This window comes from Fundulus heteroclitus, chromosome 18 (assembly GCF_011125445.2).
Source record: "Fundulus heteroclitus isolate FHET01 chromosome 18, MU-UCD_Fhet_4.1, whole genome shotgun sequence".
Classification (NCBI taxonomy): Eukaryota; Metazoa; Chordata; class Actinopteri; order Cyprinodontiformes; family Fundulidae; genus Fundulus; species Fundulus heteroclitus.
In genome coordinates, this window is record NC_046378.1 from 28,324,659 (window position 1) to 28,347,184 (window position 22,526).

The 22,526-nt window shown below is 38.8% G+C and overlaps 1 protein-coding gene across 1 annotated transcript in view; it reads right to left on the reverse strand.

Annotated features, from left to right (window-relative positions):
- Positions 1-2,167: 2,167 nt before the first annotated feature.
- rpa1 (replication protein A1) overlaps positions 2,168-22,526 on the reverse strand; it is a 29,398-nt gene continuing 9,039 nt past the window's right edge. Inside the window, exons 12-17 of the mRNA XM_012874570.3 lie at positions 19,904-20,052; positions 13,552-13,678; positions 9,580-9,756; positions 8,717-8,824; positions 8,393-8,479; positions 2,168-2,872 (exon numbers count right to left, since the gene is read on the reverse strand). Coding sequence (XP_012730024.2) covers positions 2,768-2,872; positions 8,393-8,479; positions 8,717-8,824; positions 9,580-9,756; positions 13,552-13,678; positions 19,904-20,052 — 753 coding nt within the window. The 3' untranslated portion in view covers positions 2,168-2,767. The remainder of the gene's footprint in view (positions 2,873-8,392; positions 8,480-8,716; positions 8,825-9,579; positions 9,757-13,551; positions 13,679-19,903; positions 20,053-22,526) is intronic.

Here is a 22,526-nt window from a genome sequence, read left to right on the forward strand (position 1 = left end):
CCTGTTAACACCAGGGGTGGGTGACATGAACTAAACACGTGTGCCGTTTCAAAAGCCAATTTTTAGTGACACTTAGCACTTGCTTACACACATGAGGCTGCCTGACGGTCTCATTTTGTTTTTAACTGTTGATGGTTTGTGCCTGGACCCTCCCTTAAACTTTTTTTTTTTTTTATTGTGCACCAAGATCCATTGAGAACAGTATCTCACTTCTGTATCTGTGAAGTGTATGATAGAAGAAGCAATAACCAAACTAAAAGGGGAGTCAAATGTTTATGTGGTGTGTTAACTTCTCAACCAATCAGCGAACAACTTTAACATTACAATCTTATCCTGACTTCATCTTCTCAGGGGAACCAAATAAATATGTATGGGACTTGGACTACAAAAGGATTTAAAAGTAAAACTTCTGATCTTCAGTTTTGCTAAGATTTTACTGCCAATACAGTTTTTCCTGTGAATTCCTCTTCAGGATCCAGTTGAGAGCATTTTAAATATTTTTGTAGCGTTTTGTGGCATGAGGGGCCAAGTATCGTTCTTACAACTCCCTAAGAAATATAGATCCTTACCTCAACTCAAGAGATCTCCGAAGAGCTGCCAACATTTCCAAATCCAGTGTCTTCTAACTTTGCAGCGTTAAGCCTTTAGGTTACCAGTTAAAGTTTGTCTCGCTGTTTAAAGGTAGAATCATGAGTGAACTGCTGACACGTTTACTTTAAAAAATATATATCTTATAATAGTCTAAGGCTCAATTTTTATTAAATTTTTTTACGTGTCCTGTCTGCCAGTGTATACACCTGCAAGAAGTGAGATAGAAAGAATAAAACAGAAAAGGTATCACAGGTACAAACAACCAAAAGTTTGATAACGTCACTGATAAATAGTATTTAACTCAGGATAAATTTAAATGGTAATTGGTCTGTATGTGTATAGAGCATTAACTAGTCCGACGACCCCCAAAGCTCTTCACACGCCAATCAGTCATTCACCCATTTCCACCCTGACGGTGGTGAGCTGTTAGAAGCCACAGCTGCCATGGATTAGACTGACAGGAGGCTGCCATACGTCGGCGCCACCAGGGGCTTTCTGACCACCTTGAGCAGGCAATGTGGGGTGTCTTGCACTAAAGAAATTTACCCTAACTAAACCATGATTCATTATCACGATTTGTAGGCATAGTTACGCACCTCGAATGTCTAATGACTGAGCTTTCTTTGATCATATTTGTCCTTTCAGAGCCGATTGGCTGGCCAGGAAATAACTGCCAGGAGCAAAGACCAAGCCCAACCCTGCTTCCGACTGGCAGCCTGCCACACCCCCTCCGAACCGATCTGTTTTGTCATTTTGTTTTGGGTCAAGTTGGGAGTTACCAGTAACCCTGCTTCACAGATTTTGGTTGCCAGCATTTAGACAGCCAGGGAGGAAACCTAGATTCAAGAGGAACCGGGCAGGCTTTTGTTTATTTTGACAGGATTATCGAAAAATCTCTTCCTGGTTTCTTTGTGGATTTTAAACAAACCTCAATTCAACAGAAACCATATTCCTTGACCTTCCACCATTCTGTTAAGTCGGCTAAATAGCCGCCATGTTTTGTCAGGCTGTTACTTATTTGAGTTTAACCCCGAAGCAATAACAGAAAAATTGTTATAATTTGATGGCATATCTGCACGGTTATAGAAACTGGTTTAGACATGGTGCCAAAACACGTGGCTAAGAAAGCCAAAAATAAGGAGGAAAAAAGGAGGGAGGTGATTACACGCAAAAATCAAATGCCTCCAAATATACCGGCACTAAAGTCAAAACTTGCCGTTTCTTCCTATTCTGAGACAGGCCCAATCTATCCCTGCACACTGCAGGCACCAGATGCAGCGCACAGCAGAAACGAGATGCTATCACAAGAAAAATGGGAAGGTGCAGCCTTACTGATGTTCTGCTTTAATACAACATGAAAGCCAAGTTTGCAGGGATTCTGTTGCACATCTGAGCAAAAACCTGAGGAGATAGAAGGTATTGTGAGCCCATGCTTGAATAAATCTCCAGAAAAAGCTGTACCTTTTTACAATTCCAGTCTGCTCTTTGCCTTTATAAGCACAGGCTAAGATTCTCTATGATTCCACATTCATTAACAGACATTCACATTTGACTGTCACATCCATCACAGAGCAGCTTGATTACAAACATCTTTATTTTTACAACTGTGGGAAAAAAAAAAAAAGAAACTACAAGACTAAAGAGACAAACTGTCATTGACTTTAGCACAATATAACACATTTTCTGCATCATCCATGTGTTTTGCAAGAATGCGGGAAATGGTGCCAAAAAAAAACAAGAGTGGGAGAATAAATGTTCTTATCAGGAATGTGCAGGTCCAGTTTAGGCATTATGCAAGTGCGTCAGAGGGTGAAAAAGAGTGCTAGCGACTCCGCTGGTCTATGCTTAAAGACAGCCACCCACCAACCCCACAACACACGCACAAACAGCTGGCTGACTTGAAACACTTTTTGCCCATGGCTTACTGACCCAGTCTCTGCTCTACAATTTTAAATCAAAAAACAAACAGAAAAAAGGGACAAAAGCAATTTTATGTTTACAGACAAACAGTTAATCAAACCTCTAAGTATTCAATAAAGACAAAAATTACTTTAGCTGTATAATTCAGGAAACCCAAAATAAAGTGAGTATATAAAAGTTGAAAATGAAAGTCATTTAGAGCCTGTACAGGTTGGGGTTGGGGGTTCAGATCCAACAATCTGTTATGGTGAAGTTTCTACTTGGCACCCATCTTTCGTATGTTCACGATCAGCCTCTTGCTGTATTCTCTGTGGTCGACAGGCTTCACTTCCATCACTGTGGCCTTAATCCTGGATTCGTCCTGTTAAACAGAGAGAATCGATCAACATCTCATTCAAAGGACAATTAAAAACTCCATTTAAAGAGACAGTTCACATTTTTTAAAGTGTTCTTCTGTGTATCCTATGTAGTCACAGTTAACATGGCTGATATCTGCTTTATGAGGATTCACAAGTTTGAATATCCATTAGCTTTACTGCCCATGTGACTTTATCTCTTCCAGCAAATTTATTTAATCAGGACTTTTTTTCTCTTGTGTGTAAAATAAAAGAATCACGAGAAACCAATCTATTTTAAACAATATTAAAATACGAAAAACAAAAAAAGAAATTTACCATTCGTCTAGGTGAGAAATAAAGGATGCGTTTATGTTAAGCTCTGTGCAGTTTATCCTATGACTGAATTACTTAATAGATAAATGCGCAGTTTGTCAAATTGTAATTTGACAAATTTTAACACCTCTATCTATATGATTATTAAATACATTTTGGCCATGCCATTTCAACTAGGTTAATTACCAATCATTCAGTATACTGTATCCAGTACTGATAAGGTCCATCTCTACTTCTACAACATATTTAACTAACTTTGTCAATGAACCCCAAAAATTACTCTTGAGAAACGTGTTTATTCCCCCCCCACATTAAAATGGAGTTTGCACCTTTGCTCACAAGTATCTCTCTGAAGCTCAGTTAAAATAAAAAAACTGTCCTTCAAATCCAGATGTAAATCAGTTAGAAGCATCTGTGCAGCAGAGGGCTTTTAAATAGTGATATTAACCATATGTGTATCATAAAGTAGGCGATACAAACTAAACAGTCCATCAGACTGTTTAACTGGGGAAAAAAATGAAATTCAAAAATGGTATTTACAACAACAACAAAAAAAAAGCAGATCTAAACAGCTTTCATCCCCCAACAAGACATTTGGAGGAGCTATCTGAACCACGATGGCATTTAGCTTTCACAGCTGTCTAGACATGGGGAGGTCATTTCTCTCAGCGCCATTCATCCCTGCTTTTAAACGGAGGTTACACTCGATTTTTCTCTATTAATCCACTGCTGCTGAAGTAGGTAAAATGTAACTCATCTTCCCTTGGATTTGTGCTCCCTCTCTTCAAAAGCCATCACATACCTTGTTTGTTCTGTATAACACAGTATATGGCCTACTGAACAAAATTGAAAACTTTATTTTTGTTTCAACTATGCCCTTCAATCTCATTGAGAGCTAGATACCTCTGCAAAGCCGACTGCTTTTTCACTGCAACTTTAACTCAAATGAAAATTCAACACTTTCCTGATCTTATCTAATGGGTAAAAAATAAAAACTGCTGCCTTAAAAAAGACTCAAAACAAGTTGAAGTCAGCCCTTTTCAGATCTTTCCTGCATTCAACCCAATGGAAACAAACAATCCATAACCTTATTAGATCAAAACCAAAGATCCTACACATCACAGATGTCTTTGCATTCACAGAAGATCTTTATTATCTCTGCATCTAATTTAGTACAATTAATAAATGCCTCAAATTTAGGTCAGGTAAAACTAATCCTCTTTATCTCAGCTCTAAATCTGCTGAATTATGATCATTGCAGCATCACTGTTTTATACCATACAGCTTTTACTAAGCAGAACAAAACAGCAGCACAAAAGCTTGAGTGGGTGAGTTTTCACAAGATATTTATATCGTCAACATCACTTGGGTGAACGCAATTATACAGCTTCCCGTCTACCTATTAAGGATTACCAAATAAATATACAAATGTTCTACATAAATGTAAAAACCTGCCAGTAAATGTTGAACCTAATACATTTTATCTCCTAAACGGCTTTTTAAGACGAACCATTTAAACGTTTTCCATGTGGCCTTCAGGAACAACCAGACCCCATTAACAGCACCGTTTTGAGTTTGGATTAAAATAAATAAGGTGTTAACACCATGAAGAACAACAACGATGTCAACATTTACACCGCGGCGTGAAAAAAATAAAAAATCCTCCGACTGGCGAGTCAGCTGAATGTGGCTCTAAAAATAGTTTTTTATGATCTAATGCTGCTCTCTACCATATTGTCAAAGGAAAAGACGAGGCTCACATTTTACCTGAGTACTAATTTTAAGATTTCATACAAATGAGTTTCATTTATAAAAATGAACACTTATAAAAACCAATAAAACAGAAACTGCAATGTTTACAGTTGAAAACATTGAAACAACGATGAACACGATAAACGGAAGCAGTTTCAGTTTTAATTGGGCCGAGAATATATTGTGTTTTTTTTGTCATTTATTTATTTACAGCCAACATTGTTTCCAGTTAATGTAATACAGATGCATCTAAAAAATGTACATGACTGAAATTATTTTTCGATAATTCAACTCAAAAAGGTGAAACTCACAATTGTTACATTTAATCCACAAATGTCTTTAAGCCTTCTATTTCTGGTCATTTTGATAATTACTGCTTACAGCAATGAAAACCCAAAATTCCTTTTTCAGACATTTTGAAAAAGGATATGTGAGCCTATTGCTAAGTGGGCGAGTCGTTTCAGCTGATCCGTTTTCCAGGGGTCGCAACAGCAAGTCAGAACAACTTGCACACAGACCCGGCAGTCTTTTTTCATTTTCATTCTTTTTGATTTTTTTAAAACTTGCAGTTTTGGTAAAAAGTCTGTGTTTGTGTGTTCTGTACCTAAAAATAGGTTGAATTTGTTGATAATATCGATCAATATGATTTCCATTTTATCGATATGCTTTTTTTCTATATCGTCCAGCTCTAGTTTGAACCATAAGACCCCATTCAGTATTAAAAAACATCTTTTTCTTAGGTGCTATGCAAGATAAAGCTCTGATAAAATTAATTTATTAGCTGCAAGTCGTAGTCCTCAAAATTAACAGTAATGAATAATTGAAATGTCACTGTTTAATAAATCTAGATAGACTAGTTTCACTATTAGTAATGAATTACAGAAATAGTTGAACTTTTTATATTTAACTCTTTTGTACAATCTCATGCACATGAACTGGGACAATGTCTGAAACCATCTTTTAATGGGTATTTTTTATAACCAATTGTTATTCCTCTGAACTTTTTGGATTGGATCAAAACTGCCACTGTAGTTTTTAGATGCTTATACTTCAGTTTTTCTCCATCTTGACTAAACAGATTGCTTTTTCAACAATATGTGAGCTTACTCCAATTTGAATACTTCCCATTACCTCAGAGGCATGTCTGCAAACAGCATTTTCTTTTTAATTGAACACCAAGCATCAAAAAACAAAAACTGCAGAGCTAAAAAAATAAAGCACCTAGATTGATAAATCCTAATTTATATCAAATATGAACATTACTTTTGTTAAAGGGATCCTTGATTGGTTCAACATGTTGGTCTAGATTTGTTGTAATGTCCCTGTTAACTTAAAAATTGCTGTTTGTGATCCGTAAAAACTCGTGCTTCAAGATTTTTAACTTTTGATATTTTTCACTCATATAGGTTGCCATTTTTTCACCTGCGCAATGCATGCTGGGTTAAAGATGCGGTTAGGTCCTACTGGACTGGAATCTACAGAGTTAACATAGGAATGTTAACATTAACCAAGTTGTTTATAGTCTTATGTTTGACTGGTGTAAATTGGAAGAACACGACTTCCGAAGGACCCACATTTGTGTTTAACACTTATCAACTTTGTTGATTAAAAATGCTCAAAACTTTGACAATGGGTGGGCGTTACCCTCGCAAGCTAAAACCAACTGTCGTGCAGACTATTCTTATCCATAAAGCGCCTAAACTGTTGCCTTGAGTGAAAGACGCTGGGAAAAACATCAGAGAGGCAAAACTGCAAGCACTTTTAAATAACGAAGCTATTGCCGCCGGTACCAATTACTGAATGTGAAATCACGGACCCAACACTGGACCAAAGACCAGACCATCAACAGGTGTTAACGGACCGAAGACCAGACCCTAAGCAAATGTTACCAAACTGAAAAGGTTTAACGTTACTCATTGCTGTTTTGGCAGGACAGAGCTAGAATACGTAATATACCCAGAATGCATTGCAGCGTAAACAACATGGCGACGTCCATGTAACAATATTTCATTTCAATTTCTAAAAACTAAACAGCTTACAGTAGGTTTGCTGTATTGTTTTTACATCTAAAATAGGTATTTCTCAAATAAAGGCCCTTGTTACAACTAATCGTGGATCCCTAAAGATCTGTTGCAGCTTTCCAGTCCTACTTTTAAAAAAGACCCTGAAGCAGCCCAATCCAACACTGTCCACAAGCGAACATCCAAGTGTCTTACAGTGACTAGCTGGTCATTTTGAGAGGGATAAAATGAACACGGGGGTTGCAGGTGTCTCTGTTGAAGCAATACGGGCTGCAGATCCATGGGCCAATACATGCTTGTAAGCTCTGCCATTGGCAATTAGGACGCTGAGCTGACTGTGACAGACACAGTGGTCTCTTCTGTGTGTTGAAGGCGGATGCCGCCTCTGGCTTGCATCCAGACTTCCTGCTCAGAGTCCCAGCCCAATCAATTCTTTTATGCATTTCCCTCAAAAACAAACCTCTGTCTGTGTTGCCTACAGGAAACAGTGGCCGCCGCTAAGCTGTGAGCGAATCCTTCACAAAGCTGCTGAAAATCAACAGCTTTATGGTACAAACTGCTTTTCAGAGGCGGTAATGACAGCACAAATGAAAGCCAGGTAGATTTGTCCATGAATGGGGAAATTATCAAAAAGGATGGACCGCAGATGGAACATGTAATTTCTGCTTTGCATATTGAGCTCGGAAAGAAATGTTAAGTGCATTTGAGGCATCGTTATTTATTTTTTACCTGTCATTCATTAGGTGAGCTTATGTAAAGTGGCTTGTATTTATGACATTTTGTCATATTAAAACCAAAACACTTCAATGCGTTTAACTGACAGACCAACACCATTGGAGCCAAATCACTTCGGGTCACATTTAAAACGCTACGTGTTGGAAAACTAACAGCGTGTTAGCCTTTTCCATTAGGTAGCTGGTCAGCCGATAGGAAAAAAAAGGTGGACATACAGTTCAATCCTTGATGAAAACCTTGTAGACGATGCACGAAAGTTGAGACTAGATTAAAGGTTTACCTTCCAGTTGGTCAACAACTTTAAATATACAGCCATAGATGAAAAGGTTTTTCATTCCCAGTCAAAGTGACGGCCTAAATACTCTTCAAACTGACTTGCCTTCATGCTCTCTATCCAATCTGAGCTCACAATATTTTGCAAAGAAAAATGCCGGTCTTAAGATCTGTGAAACTGGTAGAAATATAAATCAAAGGCCTCGGAGCTGTAACTGCACCCAAAGTTGATTCCAGAAACAAAGTATTGATCTTAAATGTTAAATAAAAAGGAATACAAACCATCTTCCCTAAATGGCACAAATAAATATACTTTGTGTTGTGTCACATAAAATACACAATACACAGATGTTTGTTATGTAATATGATAAAGTATGAAAAGTTGAGGTTAAGATAAATTAGTGCATGTTGACTAATCATTTTACTTACGTTATACGTTTCCAGCTTTACTCTGTTGCGGAAGATGAAAGTGTTGAAGTTTGCTTGCTGAAAGATCTCGTCAAATGCAGATTCATTCTGAAATATGGACAAATTTATTTTTCTTTCTGTTTCACCAAACCAATGCAAAAAAAAAAAAGCACCTTTATACTTAAACACTTGCTGGGAATGCTTAAAAAGGAATACAAGGAGGAACAGAAGCACAACATCTGTAAGTATATGCATGTTCAGAAACAACCAAACTGGAAGCTTGCATCCTTAACTGGTCGCTTATTTCCTGAAGCAACGGTTAATTTTTGGAAAGAGCAGACTCACCGAGTCCTTGAGCTGGCCCAAGTAAGCCACATTCTGGCCCAGAATGGATTCTGCGCTCTCCTGGAAGCAAGTTACCCACTGGTTGTCGGCATAATCCGCAATGTTGGCCTGACAAATAACATGGTAGAAAGAAAAGGCAACGGTAAATACATACAACAAGAAGGGTGAAGTGTTTAAAGTGTGATGTTTGCCTGATCCTGCAGTTGGAAGATAGCGTATATCCTGCTGGTTATCCTGGCAAAATGCACTGAATCAGTGGGGAAGCAGATTCACAACTTTTTGTGTTGCTTGTGAAGAACAATATGTTAACTTGTAAGTGCTACAAAACAAAAAACACCTATTTAAGATGTCTACCTTTCCTAGTCCTGTTGCTGACTGGGCTTCTGCTGTTTTTTCATATAAAAACTAGGTTATTTGCTTCAGAGCTTAGAAAACTTATTTGTGTTCATCAGTGAACAGGCTATAAAACAATAGTGTACACAGACCTGCAACACTGAACACAAAGCTGTAAAAGGACTTCAAGTCAATTTAAAGTTGGTCTTCATTACAGTGTTTCGCAGATGTAGCTTTAACATTTCTAACTTTAATTGCAAAGAGCAGTTAGAGGCAATGTTGTGAGACAAGAGAGAAGAGCAAAACGGAGAGAGGCTCGGGTTTAAAAACAAAGTATTGAGAACCGAGTAAAAGAACAAAATCTAACATTTTAAGTATGAAAGAACCTTAGCTGAACTCAAAAGCAGTAGTTTAAAAAGAGAACATTTACATGTACGTTTATGTGTCACTGAAAGTGCAAAACAGGCACCGATGTTGAACTGGCTTTAGGGAAAATGGAAACAAAAAAAAAAAAGAAAAGAGTCACTTACAGATAGAATGAGCCGGTACTTGAAGTTGGGAAACTCCTTATCGCACTTCTCGCAGCGGAACATGCCGTTCTGCTGGTCAACCACTTTTTTGTTGCAGTCCTGGCTTGGGCAGGCCTGATAAAGGCAGTTCTCCTTGCGCAGAAACACAATGGTAGCTATGCAGGTGTAGTAGTCAGCCTAAATGAGGAGAAAGCAACAAATACACATTAAAAGATAGACAAATCTCCTAAATATACCTCTTTTAATGAGCTGTCTTCTTGCACTCATGACCTTATCGTTACCCATTAAACTTGCAGCTTTGTGACGCCATTCATCAGGAGCATCTAGCAATGTAGAGTGGATAGAAAAGGTCTATACATGTCTGGGTTTGCAATGCAACAATATGAGATCAGGATGAGAGCCAAGACTTTATTTATGCGTCTGCGCCAAGCCAACCCAGCCTGAAACATTTTGGCCAATGTTCCAAAGGATCAGTTTTGGACAAAAACAACACTGTGTGTCCAAAAAAACAAAAGAAGAAGAAAAACGCACCCACAGAGATGCATGAAGGCGGCAGCATCATGCTTTGGGCCAGCTTTGCCTTCAGCTGGAAGTGGGGCCTTAAGGTCATGGTGGAGAGGATTTATGACCCTTATAAAAACTAGTCGATGCTGGTGCGAAACTCATGATTCTGTCAGAAATCTGAAGATGAACTTTATCTTTAAAGAAAACAACCAAAACCAAACAAACTAATGACTTCACCATAATAAGACAAATCTTTTGGAATGGTTCATCGGGATTCTCAGACGCCTGAATCAGATTCAAGATCTATGTTTAAAGAAGGCTGTGGACAAAAAATGCCGTTGCAATGTGACATTTGAATTGAAGACATACCTTGCTTCTAGATTCATACCTATAAAAAAGGGGTCACAAAAAAACCCAAAAGGTTCTCCAATTGAGCATTAGGGCAAGGGTGTGAATACTTACGCAACTGCATCAATTTAGTTCATTATTTTACCTCTTAGTTCGTGTTTAGAATGAGTTCTACAGTTTATAGATATCACAAAGTCCTCTAGAAATATTTAATCAGGTGTGTTTGTTATCTCGTAAACCCAGGTATTAAACAGGTGTTTGGAGCTCCTACATTTGTAGACAGGAAGCAAATGTTAGTAACACGTTTAACCTGCCAACTAAAGCCGGTCAAATCAGTAAAACGCAAACTGATGGCTACAAAAATGCCCGGATCTGTTCCAATAGAAAGATAAATTGTCTCAGGAGGAAATGAGTTGCATCACCTGTGTTTTGTTCACAATAAATCTCTCACAACTGGCTGATGGAGCCCCCAAATGAAGAAAATCTAGGCGCTGCAGGCTTTGGTAAAAGGATAACATCCCCTGGTCAAGCTCAGGTTTTGGATGGCTAAACAAACAGTCCTCCTAAATGGGTAAATTACGAACGTTGAGATATTTTTCTTGTCATTAGGGAACTAGAAAAAAATAAATAAAAAATGCGGGGGCTAATGGGGGAGTTTTTAATGACCATTTTGTTATTTAAAAACAACGAAACTTCAGAAGACCTCACGTCCCATATCTTTGTTATGAGTTTAGCCACTGATGTAAATGTCTCCAATTAGTCTGTGATTGACCTGTGAGAAGAGGGAAAAAAAAAATGTTTTTCTTGCCTTTGTGACAGACTGTTAAAATGCTGCGTCAAGCAAACAAGCAAATTGTGTCCACGAGCCCTCAGTGGGGGCACGGCATCCATGTCCAGGCGTCAAGTTGTGGCACAAAGACTTTGTGACAAAAACAATGGTGACAGGACTTAGTTTGGCGGGGTCTTAAGAAGCCTGACCCTCCCTGCCATCGTCTATAGGATGTGAGCGTTTGAGGCAGCCTCAGCCATTCTTTTGTCACAACCACACATGGTTACATGGACATGAAGAGAAAAGCAGCTCTAGAATAAATGGGCAAGAGCTTTCCAAATTCATCTGGCGTAGGCGAACATTGCAACTGGGAAATATTCACCTACGGCAACACCTCAAATTAGAATACCACCAAAAACTGAAATTATGTCAGTAATCCAATTAAATAAAAAAGTGACGCTTAAATTAATTACACAGTAAAATATCACATGCATTTCATTATTTTTGATGTTTATGGATCACAGCTAGTTCCTCAGAAAATTAGAATAATACATAACATTTAATTTAAAAAATGAAATGTCAGCATACTGAAAGTTATTTTTATGTACTAAACAGTATTTCCATGGACGGGGCTCATCTTGAATCAATTACTGCATCAGTACAGCGTAGCATGGAAGACATCAGCCTTCCACTCTGCAGAGGTGTTAAGGGAGTCCAGGCTGCTTAGATAACAGGCTACAGCTTGTCTGCATTATTGTGTCTTAACACAAGAAATGCGACCATTGGAGCCCATTTCCTAGACACGGTTGTGTGTAACATCCTTTTAAAAAGGTAGTCACTATACTTATGGACAGTCGTCTATCAAACTTTTCCTTCCACGCAACCTTTTAATAAATATATTTAATTAAAATATGCAGCCCTGGAAAAGGCAACTTCTTCTGCAATGATCATCAGTGGCTTACCCTCCTTGCAGAGGGTGTCACTGACTAATATACAACAAGTCCACCACAGAATACTGTAGTTATTAGAAATTGGATTTTTAGATTTAATGAAATATACAACCAAGTAGGGGGGACTCAAAAGTGTGCAAAACGCACATGTATACATGTACCCTCCTTGCAGAGGGTGTCACCAACTGTTTGCTAGACAACGGTCAGGTCAACAGTCTTCCCTGTGATTGAGGAGGAAACAATGTTAAATTCTCTGTTATAATCATTTGCTAATTTTCTATTACAGGAAAACTACATTTTTGTGTTTTTGTTAGCTGTAAGCTAAATAAATCTCGTTGTGTAATCAATGTACCAGTTTCGCTTTTTGAATCAATTACTAAATGAACTTTTCTAATATATTCTAATTTACTGAGATGTGCCAGTATATGTCTCCAGAGAAAAGAACACCTTATGTGCATTACAATGCACATTATGCAATGAAATGATGCAGCATAGAGCATGAAAGTAAATCATAGCATTACAAATATGAGGTTCACCCTCAGCCTCAAGGATAGAGATTCCTAAAAAAAAAAAAAAATGTACTAACCAATTTAGCAAATCATGATGTTCACTTAGCTAAAGGTTAATGACAAGCGCCCCTGTTTAATCAATGCATTTCATTGCCAGTCTGTTTGTACACATAAATATAAAATAACAAGGTCCCACATCTTCACGGTCATCGTAATTGTATACATCTATTAAATTCTCATGTCTTAATAAAACATTTTTCATCCTACAGTGATAATTACTTTAATGGAGTGCGTTTTAAAATGTGCCAAATTACTCAAGTCAACATCTTAGCACAGGTCATGCTATATCCACTTCTGTGAGCACAGTTTCCTTCAAAGCTGCAAATAAAAAAGGTGAACATGAAAGAAAAAGCAATCGCCTTACCATCGCTGGGGCAGTTCTTCATTATAAGTGCAAGAAATGATGCCTATGTAATCTTCACAATCAATACCAGAGATAAATGTGCCTTTCAGCAGGTACATACACTACAACTATAGGTGGACATCTACAGAGCAGATGGATTAATGAGCAGCAGGAGATAAATGTTGCTAGGATTTGATTATAAACCGGCTGGTGCATAGATATATTTTATTGATAAAAAAAAAAATCATTACACTAGGAATAAGCTTAAATCTTTTCTATAGCATAAATAGTAGCAAAGCTATAAAACGGAATATTTGTGACCTGAAATGCATGCTTTGAGTAAAATAAACAGTAACATTAGATTATTGTTGTTTAGGATTCATAATCCATCTTTCAGTCTCCTTTAAAGTCATCACAGAACAACCACGTTTGTTGAGTAAGCAGCGGTCATGTATTTGGGTCTCAGGGCAAAGCTGTGGATGAGTGTACCTTGTCGCCGTGTCCCAGCTGCTCCGACTTCACGTCGCCCAAAGACTTCCAGTTTTCGTTGAATCTGCCGCCGCTTCTCGCCTCCGTCAGGGACTGGCCCTCCATGGTGTGGCCTTCCTTGTCAAACCTACAAGAATCACATCCAGTCAGCGTTACTGCTAGTTTAAGCCTGGTTACAGAGAAATAAGTCCTAATAATGTCATCTGTTGGGTGATTAGTTTGGTCCCTAAAATGAGAGGAACCTAGAGCTGGGCATCGTGGCTGAAGCTTCCTATTTATATTATATACTTACAACAAATTTTAATGCTCCGTAAGATTCAAACTGGCTTTTAGTGAATCTAGGTTTAGAGTCAAATGATCTAATTCAGGTTTGGTCAGTCTAAATATTTCAGATTTTAAACTAGAGCTCCACAACTGCAGTCCAGACTAATTGAAAGATTAAACCAGCTATTTAGCTTGGTGCTGTGGGAACGCAGAGTAGCAGGCTTTAGCATCATTAGCAGTGAATGATGGGCCAGTTACAGTATTCTCACCATGCTTACAAATGATCTTTAATCCAATCTGCCACTCTGTTTCCTTTTTTCTGCCAAATACCCAAAATGGCAACACACAACCCATTTAAAATGTGGTGGGGCTTTCTTCAAAGCTGGCAAGTGTTGCTGGTCAACCAAACAAGAAGATTTATGAAAACAAATCCTTTATTGTTCCTTAGATGGGAAATTCAGGTGTATCAGATGCAAGCAAGGGAACAAGTCCACCACAGAATACTGTAGTTATTAGAAATTGGATTTTTAGAATTAATTAAATATACAACCAAGTAGGGGGGACTCAAAAATGTGCAAAATGAAAATGTATAACAGTGCATGGAAAAAAAATAAACGGGTTACTAAAAAACGGTGCAATTACCAGCAGGGATATAGACAAATTGTTTAATTTGTTAGGAGCAGTGATGGTTATAAAGTTTAACAGCTGCTGGGTAGAAGGATCTGTGATAACGCTCCTTAGAGCACCTTGGATGCATCGGTCTCTGCAGGAGCTTCACGCTTGAGGTTGGAGATAAACTAAAAGAGTTGTTTATTTTTAAATTTAACTTTCAAAATACCCGTCAACTTTACTTTTAAAGTGTAATCCTCATTGTTTTATGGTTTTGCTACGAGTTTTATCTTCTCTCTGTGACACAGCTAGGTTTTTTCACAAATTCATCTCAGCAAATGATACATTTTCCCGACTGCTTTTAAGCACAGCCAGTTAAACAGGGCTCCGTCTCCCACATTCTGAATCCATGTTTGAAGGGCCCTATACAACTTTGGGCCGGCCCTGCACTTCACTTCACACACTCAAAGTAGCTGATGGACGTCACGTTGACAAGAAACACGGTGGCATTTTAAAAAGATTAGGTGCCACAAGATCTTGTTAGACCCTTCCCACCAAGGATTTCATATATGCCCTTAAGCTGTTTTAAGCCCTTTTTCTGCATAGCCGTTCCCTTATTTCTGCAAGGACCTAATCAGAAGTAGTCCTCACAGTTCAGTGTAAAATATATTAAAAAAAAAAAAAAAAAAAAAAAAAGGAAAAAAAATCCTGCATGATATAATCGATCCAATTAGGGGTAAGATTATGATTCAATTTACCATTCAGACCAAGGTATGAGACACAATACACAGCTGTTTGCAAGCCTTTTGGAACACTGCAGGGAGCCCACTTAAACAATAACAAAAAACTTCCCAAGCGGTGAAACGTTTCCTTTTCTCAAAGCGTCCACGGCTCATCGGGTAGTATAGAAAGCTCAGAGGCTTTTGAAATGAATCAACAGCACAGGGATGGATGAATTGGCCAGGGTCAGGGCTTTTATCAGAAAACCAGCTTCATGCAATGTTCTCAGTAACTGGAGAAAAGACAATAGCAGGAAGAAGAGGAAAAGGCAGGGGAAGAACTAAGATGGGTGGAGGTAAAAAGCAGCGGCTGTAGAAGAGATCAGTCAGGTTCAAAAGGTCAGAGATCAACAGAGCTTACTAATCTGGCCCAAGGCAGAGTCCTGTGCAAGGACGAGGTCAAGTTGTAAATATGACAGAATGCCTTTTTCTCCTGCAGGCATGACTAATTAAGAATATCCCACATTAAAAATTCAGACTGTGGCCTGCACAAGCCCATTTCCCTCCTCTGACAAATGTGAGCAATTCTTTCCAGTGACAGTGATTTCCTCACTTGCGTACCTGCAAGGATTTGCTTTAATTGCGCTAGCAATCACTTATCGGCCGTGACAAGACTAAAACAGCAATTTCTGGACACCTCAGAAGACAAATGCCTCTACAGGGATAAACAAGAAACAAAACATGTAGCAATTCACCAGAATAGGTCAATACTGAACCACGGCTTAAGGATCCGCGTGGAAGCACTTTGATGTCATGTTTAACATGCCGCTTCAGGAAAGACATTAAAACGCTAAACAACATAACAATCTGATATGATGCTGCAGATTTTTTTTTTATTATACAAGAAAAAAAAGATCAAGTAGAAAACAGATGACAGAGAGGAAAACAAGGAGGATTCATGGCATTGTGTTGTTTACAGAGAGAATAAGGGGTTAAATAAAGACTGACTTGCGCATCCTGCAAGCATGTCAAATGCGAGTGTGCAGGAAAAGGACAGTACAGGAGCAGAGACGTGTCTGAGGAACAGGCATGAAGGGATGAGGAAAAACTCGAAGTAAGCAGTGTTTTCTGCTCCAGGCTAAGACTCTCACGCCTGAGCTCAGAGCGGCACAGACACAACAAATATGATTCCTCCATCTTCTTTGACATTGTCATCGTCCCTTCATCTAAAGCAAATGACATGCTGTCAAATGCGGAACTTGCTTCCATTGTTGGCAATAGAAGTTTGAAAACCGTAAACAAGGATCAGTGAATACTGGTGAGCCATGGTATATCATATATATATATAGCATGGACAGGATATTAGTCAGGTGGATATTCTGCAGCAGGTCTTCAGTGGTGCCCTTCAGACTACATCTCCAACAGGGAGCCCGACTATAACTCAATGCATTTTGGGATTGTAAATAAACCCTGTGAAATAAACCTGAATCCAAATCAAGTTTTGTTTTTTCAAGATTTGCATAAAATAGAAATGAATCAATGAGAAATGTCGGAAGCGAAAAAACAAAACAAGAAGTTAAATGAGGTTAAAAACAAAAGTTTTAACAGAGAAATCACTGCAAAACCTTCCTGTCAGCAGGGCCACAACTATGGACATGTCTTTTAAAAGTCAAACAAAAATTTACTTCAATAAGTGAAGCCGTTTCATTGCACAGCACTAGCTGCATGTAGCGCTTCAGTCTGAGAATAAATGACGGGTAAAAATCACTATTAATTAAAGTAAGCCCACACCTTAGCAAATGCGAAGGTAATAACTCCAGTCTTTCTGAAGTAAAACGGGGAGGAAACATGATGCATTAATGAGGCATCATATTTACTGGAGCACTGGCAAAGCTGCTTTATTTGCTCTCAGGCTCACGTAATTACTGCCCTAACTTTCCGACTCGTCTGAGCAAGTGGAAATACTCCAGCCCTGATAAGGAGGACAGAAAATGTCACCTCGACTAAATGAGATAATGGTAAATGGCTGAGGGTGACTGCATCAAGGACTCAAGGAATAAACCTGATAAAGACCGGCTAAAGAAGAGACTGTCCTGTCCGGCAGTAAGACGAGAGGCAGCCTGACCCTCCCTAGACGTGCTTTTGCCACCTAATGGACGAGTGCATCTGCACAGTCAGATGAAAGTGTAGATTTCATGCCGTTAGCAGCCTTTCTTCGCCCATCAAAAAGAAGCAGTGGACATAATCATGTTAACAACACATTAAACAAAGATCAAGATTATTAGCGCAAAGACCAGCATTGCCATTTCTTTCTAAGCAAGATTAATTAGTGAGCTTTTAAAAAGGGCTGCTGTCCAGCTTTTCAAATGAGCGGGAGCAGAGCTGCACCACTAATATGCTGCCTGAGTATGAGACAACAGCCCACCAAGGATAGACTATTCATTTGAACTGGTCCCACAGGTCTGCGCCAAAATAGTCGAATTAAAATGCCTCTGCAGCAGTAAGGCAACCGCGCTTCAGCAGCCCTGGGTCTACAGCTGAGTGAGAAAGCCACTGGTCTCCTAAGTGCAAAAATTAAATTGCACTTATATTTTAGAACTGACGCATCAAAGCATCAAATTATTTTCTCTGTTACTTCAACATCGACGAGAAATTTCACTTGAACAATTAAGAGAAAAATGCACAGTGTCACCATTCTAAAAATGGCTTATGATGAACATAAAGCATGAAGTATAATCACATTTTGTCAGGTTACAACTTCAGTGCCTCTTATTTTATTTAATGTGACAAACAGTGGTTTATGAGTTGAATTTTATATCACATTTGTAATTTGATTTAAGTATTTTCAGAGCCTGGGCAAAGACAACATTGCCATCTTTATATTTTAATTACCATTTATAACCTTATTTTATCTGCCCATCCCCCTTTCTGCTTATACAATTGAAGCCGGCGCCCTGCAGAAATCTCTGCTGTTATTTCAATGTGAAGTTTTTCCTTTTACTTAGAATTTAAAAAATATATATATTAGAATTTTTTTGAGCCTGGCAACATAAATAATTTTTTACAAGAAAATGTGGAAGAACCCTGCTCACAGCCTAAACATTTATTTTTGGGCTTAAACACTAAATCTGCCTAAACACCACCACCAGAAAAAGACATGCAGCTATGCTTGTAAAACCTATTTTCTCTCCAAACTATTGACCCGAGGGTGTCACATGAGAATGTAATGCCACGCTTTAAATTTTTTTTTTTTGTTAACTTAATCTTTTTTTCCCCCACTACATAATCATTTAAAATTTTGTGTTGTCTGTCATGTAAAATACATTAAAAAGGCAATGTCCTCTAAATAAAAATCAAACATAGAAACAAAAATGATCTATAGGATAAAGCCTGGACTAAGGACTGAAGACTATTTTCTCCAGTTTGTCCACAGCGGTGTTACGGCTGTCAGCTATTCTAAATAACGATCTTGTCTTGACCGTTGCTCTCACAAGCACTGAATGGACTGCGGGTAATGAATCAGGTCGCGCCTCCTTCCATCAGAGACTTTAAAACTGTTCATTAATGACTGCCTTGAAACCTGTGGGAACCCACTGCTCAGAGAAGACCCCCATGGACCAGCGTTTCTTCAGCAGGGAATTAAACCAACGTGAGGATTTTAAGGATCATTATCTCTAGCCGCCTAGAAGAGCAGAGACTGAGAGTGGACAACAAATGTCTGTCATTAAACTCAAGAGGGGGTGGGGGGGAGAGAAAGACAAAAACGGTATAAAGTCTTTGCAACATGGAGTTAATGATGTGCAGGTAAATGGAAAAATAGCACCCTAGAGCGATCTTAATTAGATATTTTCCATCTCTGAGCAAATAAAATCCTCCTACAACAGAAAAAGCCGTTTCAGAGGCTGCAATGACAGATGTGATAACTGATAATAAATTATAATAAACAGCCATTAACCAATAGTCACTTTTATTAATTGATCGATCGCCTCGAAACTAGGGTATATATATATGTATATATATATATATATATATATATATATATATATATATATATATATATATATATATATATATATATATATATATATATATATATATATATATATATACACGCACATTTCTACAACAGCAGTAATTCAGAAAGACAAAAAGGAGACTATCAAGTAAAGCATAACATGAGAAAAAATAAATTGGGTTATTTTAATATCCTACTTCTACTGAGCTATATCACCTTTAATGAGATTCTGCTATAATGCATGACACAATGCGAAAACAATCAACCACACATTTTCTGGCTAATTTCTACATAATCGTATGTTTAAATCAAACACCAGACAAATTGGAGGAGAGCAGAAGCACTGCGGTGAGACGCAGTTACACAAATAAATTCTGGGTTTCGACTGGTGTTGCAAAGGCGATTAAAAGGAATAGAAATGCATTTTCACAGATTAAAATGGAAAGTATGATTTCCATTTATATGTAATGCTTCATTAAGGTACCCCAAATACGTGGCAGATGGGGGAGAAGCTAATCTTAATCATAGGAATCTGAGCATGCACACTTGCAAACTGGAAAAATAACAACCTTTCATTTAATTTGAATACTATGCGCATCAACAAGAGTGACGGCATTGTTTGAGGAATACATACAAACTCACAGAATTAAAATATCTACCGTTAAACATTTGATATATGAGCCATTCTGTATGCAATGCTGACATTTGTTTTGCTAGCTGTATCATCTATGCAAGGCTCACTTACCAGCCTCTGAGCTTGTATGCCTCTGGGATATCTGGGTTAATCATCAAGGTGCTGCTGAAGGATGCAGAAAGCGATCGGCCTCCGAAGTCTGAGAGCTTTGCTGCCTTTATGGCTACTATCGGCTGGCCAGTACCATCGAACGTTTCTGCCTACAGAATGAAAAGATTGCATTTAATGTTTATCCAAAACTTGACAACTAACACACAGTAAAGGAGCTAACTAATTTATATTCAAAGCACTTTTATACATTAGAAAACTAAATAACCAGAAGATCACAGAATAAAAGATGCAAGGGAGGAGAAAGGTAAAACTTCATCATTTTCAGCTTTTCCTTTTTAGGGGTCGCCTCAGCGAGTCATCTGTCTCCTTATTACCGTATCTTCAGCATCTTCCTCTCTCACACCAACTACCTTCATGCCCTCCGTCTCTACATCTATAAATCTATTCTTAGGGCCTCCCCCTACCATCCTTCTACCGATGTACTCACTATCCCGCCTCCTTACAGGTCCAAACCATCTCAGTGTGGCCTCTTTGGCTTTATCTCCAAAACGTCTAACACGTCTCCCTCTGATGCACTCGTTCCTGATTCTATCCATCCTCATCACTCCCAAGGAGAAGCCCAACATCTTCATCTCTGCTACCTCCAGCTCTGCCTCGTGAAGACTTCCTACATACGGGAAATGTAGGGCCCTATAATTTCCGCGATCACGGAATTGCGGACGGAATTGCGGAAATGGCAAATTAACGCGGAATCTAGTGTAAACGCGGAATTTCTACATTTGAAATGAAATTCTGTTTTTGTGTGGGAGAAGAACGCACGTCTGGGGGAAATGCACACCGGGGGACGCAAATCTGCGCGACACAACCCCTCCCGCTCTTTCATTTCAGCTTCCCCCCACCATCCCCCATCAAAACATTGAACAAATGATGAAGCGGCTCTCCACAGCTCCGCTTTCGGCGAAAAAGTTGAGAAACACTGAGGCTGACATCCCTTTGCAAAAGATAACAAAACTGTGTCAGTTTCTAAAGAAGCACTGCAAACAGGGAGGAGCCCTACCTGAAAATGTAAGCAGTCTTCGCTAACTTCACCTAATCATATAACCAGTGTTTCCCGCAGCGCTATCTTTGCGAGGCAGCTGCCTCGCTAAACTCACGCTACCGCCTCGCTAACATTCCAAAAAAAAAAAAAAAAAAAACTAATTCGATATACTTCCATGTTTATTTGACATTAACACGCGGTTGTTTGTTGTTGCTTTCGCACGTGCATACAGTGATTGGCAGGGAAGAAACAGGCGCCCCCCCCGCTCCGTCAGTCAGTCGTCCGCGCAAATCTTGTTCCGGCCAACAACTCACCGCCTCGCCTAAACAAATTCCTGCGGGAACACTGAATTCTGAAATTGAGATGTCCTATAATATTTTTTTACTTGAAAAAGCTAATGTAGCACTTTTATTTATAACAATTGGTTCATAACCATTAATATTCTGTTAGTACTTAGTGTTATGTTGCATCATGCAGTAAAAGTATTGAGTAAATGTGATGTTTTTTACCTCAAATTTAAGGTCATTCCTATTTTATTTGTGTACATTTTAATCATCAACATTAAAAGCACATTCTTTTTACAACTGAAATAACAGTAAAGGGTAAAAAAACTGAATTCATAAAAATTTAAACGGAAAAAACAGAATTTTCAAAAATTAAAACGGAAAAAACAGAATTTTCAAAAATTTAAACGGAAAAAACGGAATTTGGGAAAAAATAAAACGGATTTTATAGGGCCCTAGAAATGCACTTTACTGCCAAAAGTATTCGCTCGCCCATCCAAATGATTGAAGTCAGGTGTCCCAATGCCGTCCATGGACACAGGTCTATAGGATCAAGAACCTTGGCATGCAGACTGTTTTTCTACAAACATCTGTGAAAGAATGGATCGCTTTCAGCTCAGTGAGTTCCAGCGTGGCGAAGGGTAACGCCGCATAAACCGACGGAGCAGCGGATGCTGAGGCTCAGAGGTCCCCAACTTTCTGCAGAGTAGATAGATATTGACTTCCAAACATCATGTGACCTTCAAACAAGCTCAAGAACAGTGCGTAGAGCGCTTCATGGAGTGGGTTTGCATGGCTGGGCAGCTGCATATGTCACCAAGAGCAATGCAAAGATGCAGTGGTGTAAAGCAGGCTACCGCTGGACTCCAAAGCATTGGAGGCAGTTTCTCTGAAGTGACGAATCGAGATTCTCCATCTAGCAAGTCTGGGTTTGATGGTCCCCAGGGAAACGATGCTTGTCAGACTGTATTGTGCATAGCGTCAAATTTCTGGTGTGGCGTAGTTTCTCATGAGATGGACTTGCCCCTTAGTTCCAGTGGGGAAAAAAAAAAAAAAAAAGCTTTGAATGCTTCACCATCCCATTTTAGATAAAACCATGCTCTCAGCTTTGTGGGAACAGCTTACAAATGGCCTTTTCCGTGTTCAACATGACACAGCGCACAAAGCAAGGTCATTAGGGATGGATGAGAGTTTAGTGTGGATGACCTTGACTGGTCTGAACAGAGTCCTGACCTAAACCCGGTAGAAACACCTTCCTGTCCCACATTAGTGTCTAACCTCACAAATGTCCATCTGGAAG